The following is a 22,472-nucleotide window of genomic DNA, read 5'->3' as shown; positions in this document are numbered from 1 at the left end:
ATGTGACAGTCAAGCAGTTTCAACTTCCACCCTCCACCGTAGACGTTAGTTTTATTTTTGTCGTCTGTTATTCTAAGCTAAAAGTATCAGTTCGCACAAGCTGCTTGTTTCTTTTTCAACAGTTGATTCTTGTTTCACTTGCTGATAGGTACTAAATTTTTACATCAGTGTAATTCCAGTAATAAGAATGACTCGAAATCCTTTGATTTTATTCGTAGTGCTGATTTCTTGCTCAGTAAGTTCCATCGGTAAGTAGTGATTTAATTTTTATGCAAGCGCTTGGATTTACATTATTGCAATTATTAATAGGTAATATGTATAATATGAAACATAATTTCGACAGGTTTGGAAATTCCATACAGAAACAACTCGCTTTTAACACTTTGCATAAATCATCACGAGAAAAACTTCACCATACCTTGTTCCGATGTAGATGAAGTAGAATGGCTGATCAACACCAATACGAAAGTAATTGCCCTGATCATGATTAATATTATATACGCAGATTTTTTTTTTTTGGTATTTACTGGCCAAAACAAGATTTATTAATATGTACCTTCTTGTTCTCAATTTAATAGGCGAAAAATTTCATACAAGTGTTGGCACCAAATAAGAAAAATGTCGTAATCAAGGATGCCAACATGTGGGATACTGGAGTTTATAAATGCTTCTCGAAAAATAACCCCGCAGTGTTTATGAAGGTTGTTCTTCGCGTTCAGTGTAAGTCTATACTCGATGCTATTTTTTTTTCTTTCAAAAATCCAAGTAGTACATATTTGTATTACCTACTCATACATTTATTTATTTATCAACTTGAAAGTAATGGAAGGAAATGGAAAATAATCGAGCATAAGAAAAATACGTCGATGTGTGATTAATACCTTACCCCTTGAGTGAGAGCAACCTGCTACCTGACCTGACCTGGCTTCTATGTACTTTGTCCTAAACAGCTAGTTTCTACGAATTATCCGTTCATTTTAGGCTGTGTGATAATGTACGTAGTTGAGAAGACAAATTCTTCGCGCGAAAAATAATGTGTATTCGTCTTCGAACCTTCATTAATGGTAAAATACATGTGTTTCCAGTGTTTCGCAGACAGAAGCAACCACCTTCCCTTCATCTGTTTAGTCTGTCATTTATACCTGCACTCAATTCTTCCAGTTTCTACCCATGCATTCCTCGTCTCCAAAAGTGAAATACACAAACGGGTTTCCAACAGGGTCGTACGTATTAGTACTTTACTGGGTATTTGCCCAGCTAAAGGTAGGAGTAGTGGTGGTGGTATCTGGGTAAATATTTAATGAGTTAATATAAGAAAAACTACAGGAAACAGAAGAAATAATTTACTTGAAATAAATTGTTGGCTTCACTACACACAGAGTTGATAACTAAGTACATATTACACGATTTTTGGCGGGTTTTTAAAATTTTTATCATATTTAGGGAATCGCAAGCAGAAAAAAGTTCATATCCGGGTTCAGTGTTCTCAATAACATACCATTCGATACATCACTCGACTTTTCACGATTTTTCAAAATTGTGACCCTTTCATGGGTCAGTTGAGAGCTTTGCGGGGATGGTCCCGAAAAATAAGTTTATATTTGTACTCAACGACCTCGAAAACATACCATTCGATATACGTACCTATCACATGATTTTTACAATTTTAAAAAAATGTTGCCCCCCTTTTTGGGACAGTTAGGAGCTTTGCGGGGTAGGGCCCAAAAAATAAGCTCGTATTCGTACTCAGCGACCTCGAAAACGTATCATTCGATGTATCACACGTTTTTTCACAATTTTTCAAAATTTTGTACCCCAATCTTTTTGTACTCAGAGGGGCTTTGAGGGGTTAGACCCAGAAAATAAGTTCATATTCGTATTCAGTGACCTCGAAAACATTCTATTTGATCGCACGTCTATATTCGTTTTTCAAATACATATGATTCAGTTGTGTGTTACTCGAAAAATCAAGCATGCCCCACCAATCCCAGGGAGGGTCAAGACCAATCAATGGTGGTTTCATTAGTAGTTGGGTGAGTAGACTTTATAAAATATTTGAGTGAAACCAAATGATATTGTGGTAATTTTGATTAATTTATTGAACTGACTTTTTTTGAAACACCTACTCTTCCCACCCCTTTTTTTAGACACCCCCTTGAGAAACAGGTATCGAGTGTTGTATCAAATTATTGAATTTGAAAGAGAACATATGAATGGTGCTATTCAAGAAGGTCCTATCGCCAAAAAACTGGTTTTGAGAAAAACACATTTTTATATTTCGGTGTTTTGCTATTTTGGTTTACAATGATATAGCGAGCTCCGGTTTTTTTTTTGTTGAACAGAAGCATCTTTCCACTATTTATTTCCTGCGTAGTAATTTTTTTTTCACCACCAATATTTCCATGGGAGCGCTTTACAAAAGAGACCTTGATAGGACCTTCTTGAAACGACAGGACCTTCTTGCGGTTATTCCACCTAAAAATCGATTTTATTCCTTCTCAAACCCACCAAAAACATGAAATAGTTCAGACAACTTGTTAGGTACGTAATTTACAAGTTTAAAACACCAACTTTTGAGGAAAAAATTAAATTCAGAATCACTCGATTTTTTCATTTTTACAAAATTTGATTTCCGTCGCACCCCACTCCCCCTCCCCCAAGGGGTCGGGCAAAAAAAAGGACATCGGATTCGAATTCCTCGTTGAAAATTACTAAGAAATCACTACTTCCAACTCTTGAGTTTTGTTGTAAAACCCCATATGCGCCCTTTTTTTGCCATCCAAGTCACTGTGGTGGGCCGGCCTCACTAACTCCATATGGCTGCTGTTTGTGAAAAACACCACATAGTGCGCTGTGGTTTGCACCATTGTGTGCAGAAAATGTCAGAGATTCAAATTTCATGAACTCCTCAAAAAGGTCCTATTGGTCGATAGGACCTTCTTGAATAGCACCATTCATATTATATTTTAGTAGTACGAGTTCTTCTTTTAAATGGGTCATACCACGTCAATTGGGGTAGGGGGGTTCGTGCGATTTTTTTGAAAATTTTCCTGTGGAAAGACCTTTCGAAGGGATGACCAATAGCGCAAATCGCAGCCCTCTAGCTCATTTTTAAAGGCAGCCAGAGGGTGTCAAAGTTTTCAGTGATTCTGAAATAACATCCATTACATCAGATGGATTACTCAATAACCGCGATACCTACCAAAATGGAACTTTTTCTCATAGTTGGAGGTTTTTGAAATGCTTTTTGGTGATATCATAAAAAGCAGTGTTGCCACTTTATTTCGTACAAAAAATTACCTCCAAAAGTTTCAAAACGTAGTTTTCATATCGTTCCGACTCTCAAAAATTCTGGAAAAAATATATTATGGACAACTTTTCATGCCGAACAACATATTCAAAAATTGGGATGGTACCATGTTGCAAAGTCGATTTAAAAAATTCAAAGTTTGCGAAAAAAGGCGATTTTTCGATTTAAAAACATGAAAAAAAGTTTTTATAGGTGAAGTTGACCCATTTGACCCCTATTTTTACATATCCGTTGAAAAAGTTGAAAAAACCCTTTCACTCGATAAAATGAACTCACAAAAAAAATCAAAATTCGAAAAAATTCAAAAAATGAACGAATTTTTATTTTTTTGTTGTGAGTGCAATTTTTATCAACTTTTTTATGAAATACGTCAGAAAGAGGTCAAAATAAGACAACTGAATAAAAATGTTTTTTTGATGATTGAAATTGAAAACTGAATTTTTTCGAATTTTGATTTTTTTGTGAGGAGTTCATTTCATCGAGTGAAAGGGGTTTTTCAACTTTTTCAGTTGGTGACATGAACTTTTTAGTCTGCCAAATTTCAGCGAAATTGGAGATGATGAGTTGACAAGGTTTCCTTGTTAGATATAGGTCGAATTTTTCATTTGAGCCAGAATGACTTCGATATTGTAATAGTACGAATACTTAATTGCAGAATCCTCGTTTTTTTTTTTTCAGATGGATGACCATCATTACCATCAACACTCATCTGAGGTACATTATGTCATTCTAGTTGGAAATAATAAACGAAAAACAATTCAATCAAAGATCCACAATGAACAAAGTTTGTTTTAAAATACTTTTTATTTTATGTATTTGCCCATTTAGCCACGTAAAATCTTGCATTTTTTGAACTGTAGGTCAAAAAAGTCCCTATTAATGTTCCTATGTTTGAGAAAAAGTCGCTGAGATGGGAATTTTTTCGACCCCCAGTGCAATATTTTATCGAGCTAAGTAATTGCAATTCATTTCATTTTTTTAATTTACTAATTTTTCATTTATTTATTTATTTATTTTTCATGATGGCGTGTTTTTTGGTGAAAGAGAGGAAGGAAAGGGAGAGAAAATCTATTTTGGAACTACAAAAAATTTATCCGCTTACGAGTATTTGAAAACCCAAAAATTGTAGAAAACTGGTTTCGATGAGCGTGCTAGAAAAAATTTTCAAGGCCAAAGGTCACTGCCAACAACAAAAAAAAGAAAAAGAAAAAGGGCAACCAAAAAATTAAATTTTACCTCGGTTCAATTTCCAGTAAAAAAAAACAAATATTTTTGGCAGGAAAATGTGAATCATTCTAGAATTGGTCACATTTCAATTGATTAAATTATCTAAATGCTATAGGTATTAAAATTTATCTGAAGCACCATGAAAAAAAAACTAATTAATTTTTTTGAAATCTCCGTTTTTAAATCAAAAATAATTTATACGAAGCTGAAAAATAAAAGTCGAAGTAAATGAATTTGAAAAACTGAAGTCATAAATTCTCAATGTGAGAATGCTACCTACGTTGCGAAAAAGCTCTTCCTCTGACGTTTTTGCCAATTGATCTGTTATATTAAATTCTGTAGGTACTTATTAGCTTGTGATGTTCTCCAAGAAGTCAAAAATGCCTATACTCAGGACTTTCTCTCTTTCAGACAGTCAATTCAGTTGTACGAATGCATTAACTTACGATTGGATAATTATTGTGTAAGCTGTAAAACGTATTTTTACTTTCACCTAACGCCATAAATGGCGATAAATAAAACATCAGTTAAACTTATCTCAGCGTTTTCTTCGTGATTTTTATGCTTAATAATATACTCGTAGATGTATAAAAGGAGGCGAGACTGAAATTTTTTCAACTCTTTCACCAGATTTTCCCAACTTTTTCCAACTCACCCAATCTTTCCCGAAAATTCCCAACTTTTCGCTCCAATTTTTCCTCTGGCTGTAGTTATACTGAAATGTAGGTTCAAATTAATAAAATTCGACATAGCCTATAACGATTTTCATAGCTTCAACATTAAAAAAATAATTGTAATATGTACTCATTTTCAGAAGTGGGAATAAAGACTCGAGCGAAGTGAGGGCAAAAGCTATGAAAATTTGATAATTCGAAAATTTTTACGAAAAACACAATTCATCTGTGTTTACGACAGCTAGTAAGCAAAATAATGAAATAACATACATACATGCGAACAGGCAGTCTAATATGTAATTGGGCATTTTTCATTTTCCAACCAACAATAGTTATCTACAAATTATCACAAATTGGCACAATAATCTACACAACTTTAGCTAACTCATATAGTAGGAGTACAATAAATTATAAAACCTATATAGTTTTTGAAACTTCGTATAGTAATTAATGGCTCAGTTATTCACTATACATTTCTTATAGTTTCTAGGTTTCTACAGTGATTTCGTCAATTCCTAAAGGATTTTTCTACCAAGAGGAAAATCATCAATTGATTGATTGTTGATTATTATTTTGAAATAGGTAAATACAATACTTTAATTTATAAAATTTTATTCACAGAGAAATAAATTTACTACCTATACTTACAATTAAACCCAAACAGCGTGACAGATACGTAGGTAAGGATAAGTGTCTAAGACGATAAGCTAGATTACAAATGCATTATCATCTATTTATCCTCTGAGGGTTTTTGGTTTAATTTTGTGCAGCTCCAAAATTTCCTCAGAGGAAGCTCTGGGTTTTGGACTCACCTGAAATTCACTATAGGGGTTCTCCAGTGATATGTAGCCTTCGTATTTATATGTGGGCTCCAAATATCCAAAAATTTGAGTCCCTGGAAGGTCACCTGAAACATTCAAAATCTCCACTGAGTACTACCAACCAACACACATGAGAAGGACTGATCATAGGTACTTATGTACTCGTTATTTATAAGAGAAGAACAATGTAGTTATTTATGAAACTCTGTTGAAGTAAAGAAATAAGTGCTTCCGCATTAAATATGTACCTTCCAGTAGGTGTCTACATATTTCTAACAAGTTTGGGAAGCCCTGCTTTTCAAAAGCGCAATTGATATAAACAAAAGCGTAACCGATTCACGAAAAGCGCAAATAGTTAACAGCCCCCCCCCACGTCATGTAGTAGTTAAGAGCCTCACCAAAAACGTGAACGTAGAACTTCCAGAACACATTGGGGTTGTTTTTATAGATGCATGTGTAGGCGCCAGTGTCATTCCCTGTGACGTTTCCCATTCTGAGAATTTTTTCATTGGGTGTAACTACTTGTACGGAATTATTGGCCTGAAACATAATTTTAAAAAATGCATTCAATGTTCATGCAGGTATCTCGTTGTACTGAATGAAATTTATTGAAAACTTCGCAAATACAAGGTATGATCAGAGCAACTACATATTAATTAGATTTTGAAATACAAACACAGTCGAATAGTCGAATACTTGATTAAAATGCAAAATTTGAACTCACCTGGTCGGTAGTGTCTATTATCCACTCAACTTCATTGTTACCCTGGCAAATTATGGAAACATTTTGCTTGAAGAAGAACATTACAACATTACGATTATAAAGTCCAGGAGGCCAGTCATTGTAATCCTTCGAACCTGCAAAAATTATGTTTCTTTATACCTACGGGTATTTAATTTGTCAAGTGAAAATGACTTTGGGAAGAGCTACAACACTAAGAACAGATCTAACTAAAACAGACAAAAACTTTTAAATAGAATATGCTCCTGATTTGCGCAGTGGCAATTTAAAATATTTGTTTGCCATTGAAGCAATTGAGCACAAAATTGCCAACAACACCTACTAAAAAGTTATAGATATTATAATTTCAAATATTTTTAACCAAAAAAAGTGTGCTTTATTTTCAAACTTTCTAAAAAAAAATTCTCCGCAGTCATTTTCAATTTCAAAAAGGAAAAAATTTAATGCAAAGTAATTTTGAAAACTGTTTTACTATAGGTAGATGTCTTTTGAAATATTTTAAACCAAATTATCAAAAAAATCCAAGCAGAATAATTTTGAAAAACAACATTTTTTAAACTGAATTCATAAATCCTTAAATATATATATAAAAAAAAAAATCACTATAAACCCCCCCCCCTCTCCACCCAAAAATATAAGACTGAACTCAAAACAAACAAAATTAATCAATATTTCAGTATCATGGAAAATGTTGTAAAGATTTCATTTTAAAAATCAAAGAAAGTAAGTAGGTATGTACACAATATATACCTATAACGATTACTTAAGGAAAACTTATTTTCATTTTTTTTATTCACACGTGATGTTCGTTTATAAAAATAATAAATTTAAAATTGTTTAAAAACGATTAAAATATTGCATCAGTAATTTAATATTTTTTTAAAACTCAAATAAATTTGGAATACATTTTTTTAAAAATCCCAATCGAGCCAAAAATTGTAAAACTAAATTCAGAAATTTTTTTAATTCGCATTTATAGAGCAGGCAAATAACAGTTTTAAAAAGGAAAAAATTGGCAGATCAATTTTTTCTCTGGGAATGTGTTCAGATGGACCCCCTGAACTACCAAAAAAACCGACCCGCCTGCGCCTCCTACCCCTGGAGCTAATTTTTTTAGAGGGTCAAAACCGGTTGTGATTCACGTTTTTTGAGTTTTACTCCGCAATGTCAGTGAGTCAAGATGCACAAAAAATAACCCCATGAGGGATGGGTATCGAGCGTATAGTATCAAATGATCGAGAATTTGGAGGGGAACATTGTTATAGTCATGTAAATGTAAGTTTTTCTCGTAAGTAAATATAATACATATGTGCGGAGTTGATCTCGAAAAACGTGAATTGAAACCAGTTTTGGGCCTTTAAAAATATGAGCTCTAGGGTAGGTGGGGATTTTTTCTGGTAATTCAGAGGATTTATCTGAACACACTCCCAAAGCAAAAATTCACGCGCTAATTTTATCCTCTATTGAAAACCGCTATTTGCCCGCTCTATAACTTAGTACTACATATAATAGAGAAAAACTTTAAAATAAAATACGTTTGCTTTTCGAATAGGTATCTCAGATACTCAACTTTAGAAAAAATTATAACGAAAATATAGGTAGGTAATAAACTCACCGAGAGGAATAGCTGAACATGAAATCAGTACTACGAGCAAGATCAGATGATGTGGCGTCATTTTTGAAGTACATAGGATACTTGATGAAATAACACTGGAATTCACCTCTGTATTGAGGTTGCAACCCACGGAACTAATACCCCTATTTCAAGTAAACGACACTAGCGCGGCACCTGAATTTGCATTTAATTGAGGTAGCAACTTTTGGAACTATACCCCTATTTCAACTTTTATCCTTTGTTCTTTGATAATCAAAGCCTTTGTTATCAATTCATGCAAAACGACACTACCGCGGCACCAGAGGTTGCAGCCACAATTGGAAGACACATGGAACAAAGAAACAACTGAAGAAAAGGGACGAAATGAAGGCGACAGTTCAGTACTTACTTAGGTAGTTTCAACGCCCGTTTAGTTTTATTTTTGTCGTCTGTTTTTCTTAACTAAAAGTAGGTAAGTAGCTAAAAGTACTCGTATCAATTCGCACAAACTTTTTGTTTCTTTAACAACAGTTACTTAATTCATTGTTTCACTTGCAGATACTAAATTTTTACATCAGTGTAATTCCAGTGATAAAAATGACTCGAGATCCTTTGATTTTATTCGTAGTGCTGATTTCTTGTTCAGTAAGTTCCATCGGTAAGTGAATTAAAATTTATTCAATTAATAAAAGTTGGTTTTTAGATTTGCAAAATATGTGTACTACTCGTATGTGAAAATACATTTTCTTCAGATAAACCTATTGTGTCAATCATTGATCGTATTAAAAATTCAGAAGCATTGGAGATAAAAAATTTAATGATAACCACTTTGTAGAGGAGATTTCAAGGAACAATTTTCATCCGAACATTTTTTTTTGAACGCCTAATTTGGTGAAGAGAGATTGTCGAATTTTCTTGGTGGCGGGAGGGGTGGATCCTCGGAAAAAGGGAAGGTGAAAAATAGGCATCTGGGCTGAATTTGTTTTCGTTGACGTGTTGAACAATAATCAATTATATCTATTTATAAAATTACATTCGACAGAATATGCGAACGAACGCGTTTTTTTGTCAAATTGAGATCTGACTATCATCTCTGACTCTTGACCCACCAATCAGGAGGGGGGGGGGCAAAATTGTAATTTCAGTTTTGAAAACCCAGCTATTTTGGGTAGTAATTTAATTTTTATGCTAGCGCTTGGATTTACAGTATTGCGATTGATAGGTAATATACGTAAGTATAATAATAATATGAAACATAATTTCGACAGGTTTGGAAATTCCATACAGAAACAACTCGCTTTTAACACTTGACATAATTGATCACGAGAAAAACTTCACCATACCTTGTTCCGATGCAGATGAAGTTGAATGGCTAATCGACACCAATACGCATGTAATTGCCCTGATCATGATTAATATTATATATTGTATATACGCGGATTTTTTTTCGTATTTACTGGCCAAAACAAGATTTATTAATTATGTACCTTCTTGTTCTCAATTTAATAGGCGAAAAATTTCATACAAGTGTTGGCACCAAATAAAAAAAATGTCGTAATCAAGGATGCCAACAGATGGGATACTGGAATTTATAAATGTTTTTCGAAAAAGAACCCCGCAGTGTTTATGAAGGTTGTTCTTCGCGTTCAGTGTAAGTCTATACCTGATGTTTTTTTTTTTTTTCGAAAATTCAAGTATTTGTATCACCTACTCGTACATTAATTAATTTATTTATTAACTTGAAAGTACTTGCAAGAAGACTGAAAGGAAATGGAAAATGATTGAGCATGAGAAAAATACGTCGGTCTGTGATTAATACCCTACCCTTTACCCTTTAAGTGAGAGCAATTTGCTACCTGACCCGGCTTCTACTTTGTCCTAAACAGCTAGTTTCTGCGAATTATCCGTTCATTTTGGGCTGTGTGATAACGTAGTTGAGAAGACAAATTCTCCGCGCGAATGATGATTTGTATTCGTCTTCGAACCTTTATTAATGGTAAAATACATATTATTGTGTTTCGCAGACAGAAGCAACCACCTTCCCTTCATCTGTCTAGTCTGTTATTTACCTACACTCAATTCTTCCAGTTTCTTCCAAAAGTGAAATACACAAAAAGGGTTTCCAACAGGGTGGTACGTATTAATACTTAACTGGGTATTTGCCCAGCTAAATGTAGGAGTAGTGGTGGTCTGGTGGAACTTGGGTAAATATTTAATGAGTTTATACAAGAAAAACTGCAGGAAACAGAAGAAATAATTTTCTTGAAATAAATTGTTGGCTTCACTACACACAGAGTTGATAACTATTACACGATTTTTGGCGGTCTTTTAAAAATTGTATCATATTTAGGGGGATTGAAGAGGGGGTTTGAGGAATCGCAAGCAGTAAGAAAGTTCATGCATATTGGGGTTCAGGGCCTTCGAAAACATACCATTCGATATATCACATGGTTTTCACAATTTTTCAAAATTTCGACCCTTTTTTGGGGCAGTTAGGAGCTTTGCGGGGTTGTTCTCAAAAAATAAGTCCATATTCGTATTCAGCGATCTCGAAAACATACTATTCGATGTATCACATGATTCTCACAATTTTTCAAAATTTTGACCCTCTTTTTGGGCCAGAGAGGGACATTGAGGGGTTGGGCCCAAAAAATAGGTTTATATTCCTACTCAGCGACTTCGAAAACATACCATTCCATATATCACATGATTTTCACAATTTTTCAAAATTTCGACCCTTTTTTGGGGCAGTTAGGAGCTTCGCGGGATTGGTCCCAAAAAATAAGTTCATATTCGCACTCAGCGACCTCGAAAACATACCACATCGTACATCCATATTCGTTTTTTCTTATGTATGTGATTCAGTTGTGTGTTACTTGAAAAATCAAGCACATCCCACCAAGCCTCGAGGAAGGTTGATGATCAATCAATGGTGGTTTGATTAGAAGAAGTTGGATGAGTAGACTTTATAAAAAAAATTTGAGCGAAACTGAATGATATTAAATGGTAACTTTGATTAATTTATTGGACTGACATTTTTTGAAACACCTACTCTTCCCACCCCTTTTTTTAGACACCCCCCACCCTGAGGAATGGGTTTCGAGCGTTGTATCAAATTATGGAATTTTAAAGAGAACATATATTTTAGTCGTACGAGTTCTTCTCGTAAATATAATATGTATTTGCGGGGCGAATCGCAAAAAACGTGAATCAGAACTGGTTTTTGCCTCCTAAAAAAATTAGCTTCAGAGGAGGTATGAAGGTCGGCTTTTTTCTGGTAGTTCAGAAGGTCCATAGCAAAACATAGCTTTACTCCAGCACACCGGAGTCGCTCCAGAAAACACAGTAATCAACTTCGACAGCTGAAAATTTGATTCTGAGGTGTTGCGTTGGTGACATGAACTTTTAGTCTGCCATAATTTCAGCGAAATTGGAGGTGAGGACGATGAGTTGACAAGGTTCTCTTTTTAGGAATAGGTCGAATTTTTCATTTAAGCCAGAATGACTTCGATATTGTAATAGTACGAATACCTAATTGCAGAATCCTCGTTTATTTATATTTTTATTTTTTTCAGATGGATGACCATCATTACCAACAATACTCATCTGAGGTACATTATGTCATTCTAGTTGGAAATAATAAACGAAAAACAATTCAATCAAAGATCCACAATGAACATGAAGTTTGTTTTAAAATACTTATATCATTATTTACCCATTTAGCCACGTAAAATCTTGCATTTTTTGACCTGTAGGCTGTAGGTCAAAAAAATCCTTATGTTCCTATGTTTGAGAATAAATCGCTGAGATGGGAATTTTTTCAACCTCCAGTGCAATATTTTATCGAGCTAGGCAAATGCAATTCATTTCATTTTTTTATTTGCCAATTTTTTATTTATTTTTTTTTTTTGCATGACAGCGTGTTTTTTGGTGAAAGAGAGGATGGAAAGGATCAGGTCATTAAATCATACAGGTACCAATTAGCAAACAACTTCGATCTAGGTAATTGAATTGATTAGAGAAATAAAAAAGAGAAAATCTATTTTTGAACTACAAAAAATTTCTCCGCTTACGAGTATTTGAGAACCCAAAAATTGTACAATACGTGTTTCGATGAGCGTGCTATAGAAAAAATGTTCAAGGCCAAATGTCACTCTGCCAACAACAAAAAAAAAAGAAAAAAAAGGGCAACCAAAAAATTAAACTTTACTTCGTTCAATTTCCAACAAAAAAAAACAAATATTTTTGGCAGGAAAAAAGTGAATCATTGAATTGGTCCCATTTCAATTGGTTAAATTCTTTAAATGCTATATTAAAATTTATCTGAAGCGCCATGAAAAAAACTAATTAATTTTTTTTGAAATCTCCGTTTTTAAATCAAAAATAATTTACAAAGCTGAAAAATAAAAATCGAAGCAAATGAATTTGAAAAACCGAAGTCATGCTTAATCCATCATAAATTCTCAATGTGAGAATGCAACGTTGCCAAAAAGCTCTTCTCTGACGCTTTTATCTATTGATCTGCTGTATTAAGATCAATACCTACTTATTTTCTCATACGATTTTCTCTCAAAAATCAAAAATGTCAATCCAGGCTTCCTCTCTTTCAGACAGTCAATTCAGTTATACGAATGCATTAACTTACTTACGATTAAATATTGTGTAAGCTGTAATTTTTACTTTCACCTAACGCCATAAATGGCGATGAATAAAACATATCAGTTGGACTTATCTCAGCAGTTTCTTAATTTTTTCAACTTTTTCCAACTCACCCAATCTTTCCCGAAAATTCCCAACTTTTCGCCTAAATTTTTCGTCGAGTAAGAGAAGAGAGACCCCCCCCTCCCCCCCGTTCGGCACGGTTCTGGCTGTAGTCGCATTGAAATTTAGGTTCAAATTAATAGAATTACGTGTATGCAGAATTATTACTTGAGAACCAAGAGCTTACAATAAGGAGTTACCTACTTAAAATTATTCTATTTTATAATTATTGGGTAGTATTATGATGATTGACGACATCGCCTAGTTTATGCTACTTTTGATTTATTTATATTAGTCCTTTCGTCCACTTCTTCTTGAGCAGAACTTGTATTCACTTCCACACTTGGATCCAACTGTTTTTTGAGCATGTCACCCGCAGAAGGTTCATTCTGAAATTCGGGCTGTTTCTGCAGAAGCATTCTGAAAAGTGCATTTTTGATATCCGGATTGCGTGCATTTTCCTCTATCCAGCCTGTAAAAATGAACCGAAAATTTAGTAAAATTCAATACCTACCTAAATCACGAAAGGATACGAGTATTTATAGTAGGTGGGTATCTCTTTCTCTACTCACCAGATAATGGAAAATCACTATGGTTATCTATTAAAACAAACGGCAGAAAGAATTTCAAGTTTTTGTAATTTGTGCTAGTTCAATCATCAATGGTTTCAGATTTGTAACTATAAATAGGTATGTAGGTACTTACATAATGAACAATCCCATTTCACGCAACTTTCATAATCAAAAAAGGCCTCTGCAAAAAATTATCGTATCATTTTAATCAAAACTGATTTAAATAGATTTTTGCTTACATGTCACGATATTTGAATATGATTCATAAATAATTTACGTGGTAGTATTTCATCCATTTGCGCATCAGTTATTAAAATGTATTCAGAATGGAGTTTAAAATAGACGTCATTGTATTTCTGCAGATAAGATTTTGCAACATTGGTAACTTGCTGTGGAGCTGTACATACGTAAAAATTGTGGTAAATATGAGTATAGAAGTATCCAATTTTATTTCATTTTTGAATAAAAACTTGGAAGTTGGTTCTCTTTATGCCTTGGACTGGACAAATTAATGTAGGTATAGTGTATGAATATCTAAAATGACACCTACTTGAAACCTTTGCAGCCATACAATCTAAATGTGAGCAAATTATTCCAATTAGTATTTTTATGAAGTTCTATCATCAAGTTCTTGACAAATGGTATTTTACTGTACCTGGGATAAATTTGAATCGGTCCGGCAGCTGTGGCATTTTGCCCACTGTTCGAGTTTCTGTAACGCATAAAATAGATACCTAAATAATGTAGTCCATGAATGTATTTATTGGTTTTGTGTGATTTTTTCTCTCATTATTTTTGCGAGTGAAATTTCACTTCTTTACATCAGAGCAGGAATAAACTATAGCCTATATCTAGCTAGGTACTTAGCTACTGACCTGCACTTTTTGCAATCTTAGCAGCTTCCGTTGTCTGCCATAAATTTTCCAATACTTCTTGAATCCTTTTGAATAACCTCGAGATGCATTTCTCACTGCAAACCAACGTGTCTGTGAAATACACAGGTATTAAAATTTGAAATTATGGAAAATGATCTCAATTTTAGTAGACTAAGGTAAGGTGGATGGCTAAAAAAAGTCGGAGGATTTTGACCAGATTCGCTGGAGACCTTCATTTTTGAGGTGAAAGTAATCCAGAAAATTCTTTAGCTCCTGAAGTGCTCTTGGAGGGAAGATATGGGTCCTCAAAGAGATGGAATTCTCGATTTTAGTGTGCATAGCACACTTAGCACATAGTATTTATTTTCGGTCTGGAATTTGAAATCTTATTGATTTATAGAGCGGGAAAATAACGTAAAAAATCAGGGGCAAAAAGGAAAAAATTGGCACATAAATTTTTTCTTCGGGAATGTGTTCGGATGGACCCTCTAAACCACCAAAAAAAGCCGACTCTCCTACACCTGGAGGAAAATTTTTTAGGGGGCTGAAACCGGTTTCGATTCACGTTTTTTGCGTTTTACTCCGTAAATGTTAGGTTTTTGAGATAAACTACCATGACGAAAAATGTTCCCCTTCAAATTCTCGACAATTTGATACCACGCTCGATACCCATTGCTCAAGGGGGGTGTCCAAAAAAAGGAGTGGAAACAGTAGGTGTTTCAAAATAGGTCAGTCCAATAAATTGATCAAAATTACCACTTAAAATCATTCGTTTTCGCTCAAATTTTTTTTTACAAAGTCTACTCACTCAACTACTAATCAAACTACTATTGGTTTGTCTTCAACCCTCCTCGGGGGTTCGTGAGGGTTGCTTGATTTTTCAAGTAACACACTACTGAATCATATATTTGAAAAACAAATCTGGACGTGCGATATATCGAATAGTATGTTTTCGAGGTCGTTGAATACGAATGTGAACTTATTTTTTGCATACAACCCCTCAAAGCCCCTCTGTGCCCCAAAATGGGGGTTAAATTTTGAAAAATCTTGAAAAGTCGAGTGTTTGGCCTTTTTTGGAGCAGTTGGGAGCTGTGAGGGGTTGGGCCCAAAAAATAAAGCCATATTCGTGCTCAGCGACTTCGAAAACATACAATTCGATATATCACTTGACTTTTCACGATTTTTCAAAATTTTCACCCCCATTTTGGGGCACAGAGAGACATTGGGGGGTGGGACCCAAAAAATAAGTTCATATTCGCACTCGGCGACCTCGAAAACGTACCATTCGATACCTATATCACTCGACTTTTCAAGATTTTTCAAAATTTAACCCCCATTTTGGGGCACAGAGGGGCTTTGAGGGGTTGTATGCAAAAAATAAGTTCACATTCGTATTCAACGACCTCGAAAACATACTATTCGATATATCGCACGTCCAGATTTGTTTTTCAAATATATGATTCAGTAGTGTGTTACTTGAAAAATCAAGCAACCCTCACGAACCCCCGAGGAGGGTTGAAGACAAACCAATAGTAGTTTGATTAGTAGTTGAGTGAGTAGACTTTGTAAAAAAAAATTTGAGCGAAAACGAATGATTTTAAGTGGTAATTTTGATCAATTTATTGGACTGACCTATTTTGAAACACCTACTGTTTCCACCCCTTTTTTTGGACACCCCCCTTGAGCAATGGGTATCGAGCGTGGTATCAAATTGTCGAGAATTTGAAGGGGAACATTTTTCGTCATGGTAGTTTATCTCAAAAACCTAACATTTACGGAGTAAAACGCAAAAAACGTGAATCGAAACCGGTTTCAGCTCCATAAAAAATTTTCCTCCAGGGGTAGGAGAGTCGGCTTTTTTTTGGTGGTTCAGAGGGTCCATCCGAACACATTCCCGAAGAAAAAATTTATGCGCCAATTTGTTCCTTTTTAAAACCGCTATTTACCCGCTCTATTACCTATAACCTTGAGAAAATAAATTTTGAATTTTTGAAATTGAACGATGGGAAAGATAGAACTCTTGATGAGAACTTTGATGATTCAGTTTGGAACTTTTCTTGATTATTTCAAATGATTTTATATTGGTTTTATAGTAGGTATTTTTTTGCATTTTTTTCGTTGTTTATTCTAGAAATAAATTTTCATCTAATGATAGAATTTTAATTTGTTTAAATTTAGCTTACAATTAGAATTATTAGTTTGGGATGATTTCAAGTGAATTATTCGTGGTGATTTAAAAATTTGTCTGAACTTTTGATTATTTTTTTAAAATTTAGCCTAAAATTTTTTGTGCCAATTACAAATTTTTTTTTAATAGATATTGAATTCTCACGATTTTTTTTTGGAATGATTTCATGCGAATTTTTTGTGGGTGGAATAAATTTTTCAATGTTTTTCCTGATGATTTCCAATGGATTTTTTAGGTGTTGAATTTTTATGAAATTTTATTGAGATGACAAATGCATTTTTTCGGAATGATTTCAACTTGTAAGTGCATTTTTTAAATTCTTTAGTCTTGAATTCTTATGAATTTCTTTCAAGTGAGGACATAAATTTTTTCGAACTGCTTTTCAGTGAATTATTGGGGTGATTTAGAACAAATTGTTCAAGGATGGTTGTTTTTTGTTTTTTGAATTTCAGTGAATTTTTTCCGAGCTATGACAAATGAATTTTATCAGAATAATTTCAAAGAGAATTTTGGTGATTTAGAATGAATTGTTCTTGATGATGATTTAGTTAGGAACTTTTTCATAATTATTTTAAATGATTTTTTTTGTTGTATTTTGTAATAAATTTTTGCTTATGGTAGTGATTTTAGAATTTTATACCTATTTTTAAAAGCTTAAAATTTTTTGTGGCGATTTCAAATTGATTTTTTTGCGTTGAATTCCAATGATTTTTTTCGAAGTATGAAAAATGATTTTTTGGAATTATTTCAAGTGAATTTTTTGTGAAACTTTCAACTTAAAATGAAGATTTCCACTAAACTTGACGAAAATCCTAAATCCTACCGATTTTTTTCGCGATCCACTCTCATTTAGATACGCATTTATTTAAGAAAAAGTGCAATATATAGTACATACCGGTTATATCCTTGGGATCTGCGAAGAAATGAATTTTAAAAAATGTATTAGTCAGAGACGATGATGCGATGGTTTTTCAAAATGACATATCACAATCTCACCTTCGATGTCTTCAAATCTGACGAATTCTGTCGATTCGCATAATCCTTCAGATGAAAAAAATAATAAGATATGTAAAAATTACAACCGCGATTATAAATGAATGATTTCAGTGTCTATCCTTATCTCGAAAAATCCCTTTTGCCCACCTGTTGCAAATGCGGTGAATTCGCTCTTTTTAAATATTTCCGTTGATTGTGAAACATCTATGCCAGTTTCATACTCTTCAAATGGATTCTGTAGAGAATCACTTTTTTGCTGATCATCTACGTCAGTTGATGGACTGGCTCGTGCTGGTGACTGCGGATCCGATACTTGGGATTCTGGTAGTTTCGTTTTTTTAGTTTCCAGTTCTTCGTGTTGTGTTTTTTGCTGATCATCTACGTGGGTTGATGGACTGACTCGTGCTGGTGACTGCGGATCCGATACTTGGGATTCTGGTAGTTTTGGTTTCTCAGCTTCTAGTTCTTCGTCTTGATTTTTTTGCTGATCATCTACGTCAGTTGATGGACTGATTCGCAGTGATTGCAAATCCAATAACTGGGATTCTGGCTGTTCCGAATTTTCAGCTTCTACGAATTGTTCTTCGTGTTGTTTATTTTTTTCCAAGATTTCGGTTCCAATTTCCAAGTATTTTTGAAACAGGTCTTCTTCTGCGTAATTTAGTATGCAATCTTTCACTTTGGCAGTGATATCCAAACCTATAGTGCGGTTATAAAAATTCAATTATGTAATCGGGGAGAATTTTATCATAAATTTCCCACAAAATATGTGAAGATTTTACCCTGTTTCGCAGATTTTTTTTCAATTTCTTTTAAGCTGAGTTCCGTACAGAAACCTGTTTCGAAATATGAGAAATTTAATTGTGTAAGGTGAACTTAAATTTTGAAATGCGTCTCTTATAAGTACAAATTATGATGATTGAAATATGAGCCATACTTCCTAAAAATTCGCCCGTTGAGAGATGTGCGCGCATTCCTACTACGGATATGGTACTGATATGTAAAAATATGCAGTTTCCAACCACTGAAACGAAAATTTGGTTTAAAATTTAGTATACTTACGGAAGAAACACATGATTGCTACTTGATCGAGGTTTTATGAGAGATTGATGAATATTCTAATTTGAAGTTCGGAAGTATCTTCTTGTGAATGTGAACGGAAATGGAATCTTCAAGGTGTTGATTCACCATTTCTTTCGAAAAATAGATGGCGATTTTATTCAAAGAAAAAGTATACAAGTTCTTACCATATCGATTTTTACTGTCGGTTTCTGAGAAATTGAAAAAAAAACGATCATTTTAATGAAATTTGATATTGAAAATGGAGCGATTTTATTCCTAAATGGATGTGGAGAACTTACGTTGACCTGCCTTTACCACACAAACTGCTATAATTTGTCGAGTGGCACATTGAATATGTGTTCAAAAAATTTCATTAGTACAATTTATGAGATATTTTCATGTATTTATACGTAAATTAGCTACTACATTATTGATAGTAAACCTCCACTTACCAATAAGAAACGGAAGAAGTGAGCTTAAAGTGAATCGCAAAACTTTCTGGAAAATCATCTTGTATCTAGACTACTAGATCAAGGCGAAGTTTATGAAATGAGTGAAGATGTTGAAAAATCAATAGGTAGGTACTAGGTACTAGTCAAAAAATTGTTACAATTGTTACAAAACTTCGACGATACCTAATCCTAGTTCCATTGCAACACCTGCTTAAACATTAATAGATACCTAGGTACGTTGTGTTTTTTATGTTTTGAAGTTGTTTCATGTTTGCATACGTAGTCAGTGAATAATCGACGAAATCGCGTCATATTTCGTGATGAGTAACACATTTTAACGGAAACATCTTTATCCCAGTCCTATGTTCCAAGGAGTGAAAAAATTACTTACTCATAAAGTTTCAATGAAATTCATGAATTTGGAATTTCTTACTTCTTACCTACCATGAAGAGTTGCACTGGCAGCTCTGATTTTAAAAATTCCAGAATATTTGGAAACACCACATTAACCTCTAATTTTTTTGAAATAAAGTAGTCATAACTTACCATTTGGTGTCGCTCATACATTTTGAGAAGAATGGTCCAGCGTTAAGAAGTAATTGCACCCCTCCCTCCGATCCTCCGGACCAACTTTTTTCTAAAAAGGGGACATCATCCTAAAAAGAATATTTTAAAGCAAACTTGCCAAAAAAAAGTTGGTCTTATGTCTCTGCAGCGTTCCTGTATGGAAAGGTCAAGGAAGAAGTTTACGTGTGGCAACCTGATGGTTATAACGATGGTACATACATACAAACCGAGTTTGTCGATTAAAAAGCAGCTTGTGCGGTCTAAAACAAGCACTAGGGTGTTGAAATGCTCAATTCCATTTTTTCTAGCTAAGACTTGGTTTTGTCCAAAGTAAAGAAAATCTTCGCATGTACATCTTCTACAGGAGATATTTCCTTGGATCAATCGCTTTATATCGAGAAAATCATGAAGCAATTCGAAATGGCGGGCTGTAAGTCAGTAGATGCTCTCATCTCATGGTTAAACATTCTACAAATTGAATGGTGCTTTTCAAGAAGGTCCTATCGACCGATAGGACCTTTTTGAGGAGTTCATGAAATTTGAATCTCTGACGTTTTCTACACAAGATGGTGCAAACAGCAGCTATATGAAGTTGGCTAGGAAACGCAACTGGAAAATGCGCGCATTACCTTCTTCTCCGAAATGGTTGATCACAACTATACCAGAAGGCACTCTTGAGTAGTAATTTTCAACGCAGAATTCAAATTTTGAGTCAATTTTGCCCCTCGACCCCAAGGGGGGGTGGTACCAAATGAAAATTTGGGGAAAATGTGAAAAAATCGAGTATAGTGTCGAAATCTTGATACTTTGGGTTAAAAACAACGATTTTTGAGTCAATTTACCTCGTAGCCCCCCAGGGGGGTGGTATCAAATAAAAATGCGAAAAACTCGAGTATAGTGTCGAAATCTTGGTACACTTGGGCTGAAAACCCGATTTTCGAGCCAATTTTGTCCTTCGCACGCCAGGGAGGAAGGGGGTGGTACCAAATCGAAATTTGGGGAAAACAGTGAAAAAATCGAGTGCGCACTCACACATGCATGGCTAAAGTATGAGATGATACAGATTTTCGCAGGTTTCCGCAGGTAAATCGATCGCAGTTGTTTTACATACACTAATAAAATGCATAATTTTTCATATTCGTCGTTTTGGGGAATGCTGGCGGAAGAAACTTCTGCCCTACAGTATTAAAGATATTACATTAAAGTACTCAATTTTTTCACTTTTATCCTAAATTTTGATTAGGTACCACACCCCTCCCCCCGGAAGCCGAGGGACAAAATTGACTCGAAAATCGGGTTTTCAGCCCAAATGTACCAAGATTTCGACACTATACTCGATTTTTTCGCATTTTTATTTGGTACCACCCCCCCTGGGGGGCTACGAGGGAAATTGACTCAAAAATCGTTGTTTTTAACCCAAAGTATCAAGATTTCGACACTATACTCGATTTTTTCACATTTTCCCAAAAATTTTCATTTGGTACCACCCCCCTGGGGGGCTACGAGGGAAATTGACTCAAAAATCGTGGTTTTCAACTCAAAGTATCAAGATTTTGACACTATACTCGATTTTTTCACATTTTCCCCAAATTTTCATTTGGTATCTACCACCCCCCCCCCTGGGGGTCGAGGGGCAAAATTGACTCAAAATTTGAATTCTGCGTTGAAAATTACTACTCAAGAGTGACTATTTCATGTTTTTGGTGGGTTTGAGAAGGAATAAAATCGATTTTTAGGTGAATAACCGCAAGAAGGTCCTGTCGTTTCAAGAAGGTCCTATCGAGGTCTCTTTTGTAAAGCGCTCCCATGGAAATGTTGGTGATGGAAAAAAAATTACTACACAGGAAATAAATAGTGGAAAGATGCTTCTATTCAACAAAAAAAACGGAACTCGCTATATCATTTTAAACCAAAATGGCAAAACACTGAAATATAAAAATGCGTTTTTCTCAAAACCAGTTTTTTGTCGATAGGACCTTCTTGAAAAGCACCATTCAATTCAGACATCCTGAAAACTTCTGATTTTCCATACCAATCAGCAGTTGGTGTGCTGCTGTATGTCACCAGAGGTACTTGATTTGATATTTCATACACAGTTGGCGTATTATCAAGATCCCTGGAAAATCCAATACCAGAAGATGTTAGCTGTTTGAAACGCGTGATTTGTTACTTGAATGGTATGATGAACTTCAAGTTGGTTTATAAATACAATCCAACTGTCAAACAGCTAGAATGTTATAGCGACTCAGATATTGTTGGCTGTCCTACTACATCTCGATCAACAACCTGCATTCTGATTAAATATGCTGACGGGGCAGTTTCCTACATCAGTAAACGACAGTAGTTGGTAGCTGACTCAAGTTTTGAAGCCGAATTGATTGCCACTAACGAAGCATCAAAGGAAACCATCTGGATTTCGAGATTATTTTGAGAAATGGTCAATCTGTCAGATGTTCCTGTAGGTACTGTTGGTGGATAATGAAAACGCCATTCAAATTGCAGAGAACGTCAAATTCCATAGCAGAACGAAGCATACCCAATGTAAGTACTTCTTCATCCATGACCAAATTTGAGTAAACATGATCGATGTTCATCATATTTGAACTGAGCAGCAATTGGCTGATGCTGATA

At 34.5% G+C, this 22,472-nt stretch overlaps 4 protein-coding genes across 11 annotated transcripts; 2 read left to right on the top strand and 2 right to left on the bottom strand.

The window, feature by feature from the left end:
- The first annotated feature begins 43 nt into the window (after positions 1 to 43).
- Positions 44 to 5,073, top strand: LOC135836930 (uncharacterized). 5 transcript variants are annotated; one of them, XR_010557100.1, is made up of 6 exons: positions 44 to 248; positions 344 to 468; positions 579 to 720; positions 1,096 to 1,263; positions 3,989 to 4,094; positions 4,171 to 5,073. XR_010557100.1 is itself a non-coding variant. In XM_065352007.1 (6 exons), the coding sequence occupies exons 1-6, from the start codon at positions 188 to 190 to the stop codon at positions 4,188 to 4,190; spliced, it is 582 nt and encodes a 193-aa protein (XP_065208079.1). In that variant the 5' UTR covers positions 44 to 187; the 3' UTR covers positions 4,191 to 5,073. The 5 variants fall into 5 exon arrangements, 3 of the variants coding, with proteins under 3 accessions (XP_065208079.1, XP_065208080.1, XP_065208081.1); XM_065352007.1 differs by having other exon boundaries at positions 1,096 to 1,223; XR_010557101.1 differs by lacking the exon at positions 1,096 to 1,263.
- A 409-nt stretch (positions 5,074 to 5,482) lies between these two features.
- LOC135836932 (uncharacterized) lies at positions 5,483 to 8,600 on the bottom strand. The gene is made up of 4 exons (XM_065352010.1): positions 8,390 to 8,600; positions 6,757 to 6,890; positions 6,431 to 6,572; positions 5,483 to 6,118 (listed from the first exon to the last, which is right to left on the bottom strand). The coding sequence occupies exons 1-4, from the start codon at positions 8,448 to 8,450 to the stop codon at positions 5,946 to 5,948; spliced, it is 510 nt and encodes a 169-aa protein (XP_065208082.1). The 5' UTR covers positions 8,451 to 8,600; the 3' UTR covers positions 5,483 to 5,945.
- A 32-nt stretch (positions 8,601 to 8,632) lies between these two features.
- LOC135836933 (uncharacterized) lies at positions 8,633 to 13,099 on the top strand. 4 transcript variants are annotated; one of them, XM_065352013.1, is made up of 6 exons: positions 8,633 to 8,781; positions 8,927 to 9,026; positions 9,637 to 9,761; positions 9,878 to 10,019; positions 10,393 to 10,501; positions 11,944 to 13,099. In XM_065352013.1, the coding sequence occupies exons 2-5, from the start codon at positions 8,966 to 8,968 to the stop codon at positions 10,470 to 10,472; spliced, it is 408 nt and encodes a 135-aa protein (XP_065208085.1). In that variant the 5' UTR covers positions 8,633 to 8,781; positions 8,927 to 8,965; the 3' UTR covers positions 10,473 to 10,501; positions 11,944 to 13,099. The 4 variants fall into 4 exon arrangements, with proteins under 4 accessions (XP_065208085.1, XP_065208083.1, XP_065208084.1 ...); XM_065352011.1 differs by having other exon boundaries at positions 8,685 to 8,840; XM_065352012.1 differs by having other exon boundaries at positions 8,696 to 8,836.
- On the bottom strand, positions 12,229 to 19,401 carry LOC135836929 (uncharacterized). The gene is made up of 15 exons (XM_065352006.1): positions 19,275 to 19,401; positions 19,122 to 19,148; positions 19,008 to 19,031; positions 18,698 to 18,784; positions 18,543 to 18,596; positions 17,908 to 18,459; positions 17,761 to 17,805; positions 17,660 to 17,677; positions 14,577 to 14,687; positions 14,357 to 14,413; positions 14,252 to 14,275; positions 13,979 to 14,098; positions 13,835 to 13,882; positions 13,702 to 13,728; positions 12,229 to 13,601 (listed from the first exon to the last, which is right to left on the bottom strand). The coding sequence occupies exons 1-15, from the start codon at positions 19,330 to 19,332 to the stop codon at positions 13,396 to 13,398; spliced, it is 1,458 nt and encodes a 485-aa protein (XP_065208078.1). The 5' UTR covers positions 19,333 to 19,401; the 3' UTR covers positions 12,229 to 13,395.
- Between the last annotated feature and the right edge of the window lie 3,071 nt (positions 19,402 to 22,472).

This window comes from Planococcus citri, chromosome 2 (genome assembly GCF_950023065.1).
Source record: "Planococcus citri chromosome 2, ihPlaCitr1.1, whole genome shotgun sequence".
In the NCBI taxonomy this organism is placed as follows: Eukaryota; Metazoa; Arthropoda; class Insecta; order Hemiptera; family Pseudococcidae; genus Planococcus; species Planococcus citri.
The sequence above is the reverse complement of the archived record's forward strand: the minus strand, read 5'-3'. Positions and strand labels throughout refer to the sequence as shown.

Coding starts and splice junctions, on each gene's coding strand:
- LOC135836930 (XM_065352007.1), top strand. CDS start 188: ATGACTCGAAATCCTTTGATTTTATTCGTAGTGCTGATTTCTTGCTCA. Junction 469..578: donor TGATCAACACCAATACGAAA/GTAATTGCCCTG, acceptor TCAATTTAATAG/GCGAAAAATTTCATACAAGT. Junction 721..1,095: donor GGTTGTTCTTCGCGTTCAGT/GTAAGTCTATAC, acceptor AGTGTTTCGCAG/ACAGAAGCAACCACCTTCCC.
- LOC135836932 (XM_065352010.1), bottom strand. CDS start 8,450: ATGACGCCACATCATCTGATCTTGCTCGTAGTACTGATTTCATGTTCA. Junction 6,573..6,756: donor TAATAGACACTACCGACCAG/GTGAGTTCAAAT, acceptor ATTATGTTTCAG/GCCAATAATTCCGTACAAGT. Junction 6,119..6,430: donor GTTCTACGTTCACGTTTTTG/GTGAGGCTCTTA, acceptor TGAATGTTTCAG/GTGACCTTCCAGGGACTCAA.
- LOC135836933 (XM_065352013.1), top strand. CDS start 8,966: ATGACTCGAGATCCTTTGATTTTATTCGTAGTGCTGATTTCTTGTTCA. Junction 9,027..9,636: donor TTGTTCAGTAAGTTCCATCG/GTAAGTGAATTA, acceptor TAATTTCGACAG/GTTTGGAAATTCCATACAGA. Junction 10,020..10,392: donor GGTTGTTCTTCGCGTTCAGT/GTAAGTCTATAC, acceptor TGTGTTTCGCAG/ACAGAAGCAACCACCTTCCC.
- LOC135836929 (XM_065352006.1), bottom strand. CDS start 19,332: ATGATTTTCCAGAAAGTTTTGCGATTCACTTTAAGCTCACTTCTTCCG. Junction 19,032..19,121: donor TGTGGTAAAGGCAGGTCAAC/GTAAGTTCTCCA, acceptor TCAATTTCTCAG/AAACCGACAGTAAAAATCGA. Junction 14,276..14,356: donor CCGATTCAAATTTATCCCAG/GTACAGTAAAAT, acceptor GCTCACATTTAG/ATTGTATGGCTGCAAAGGTT.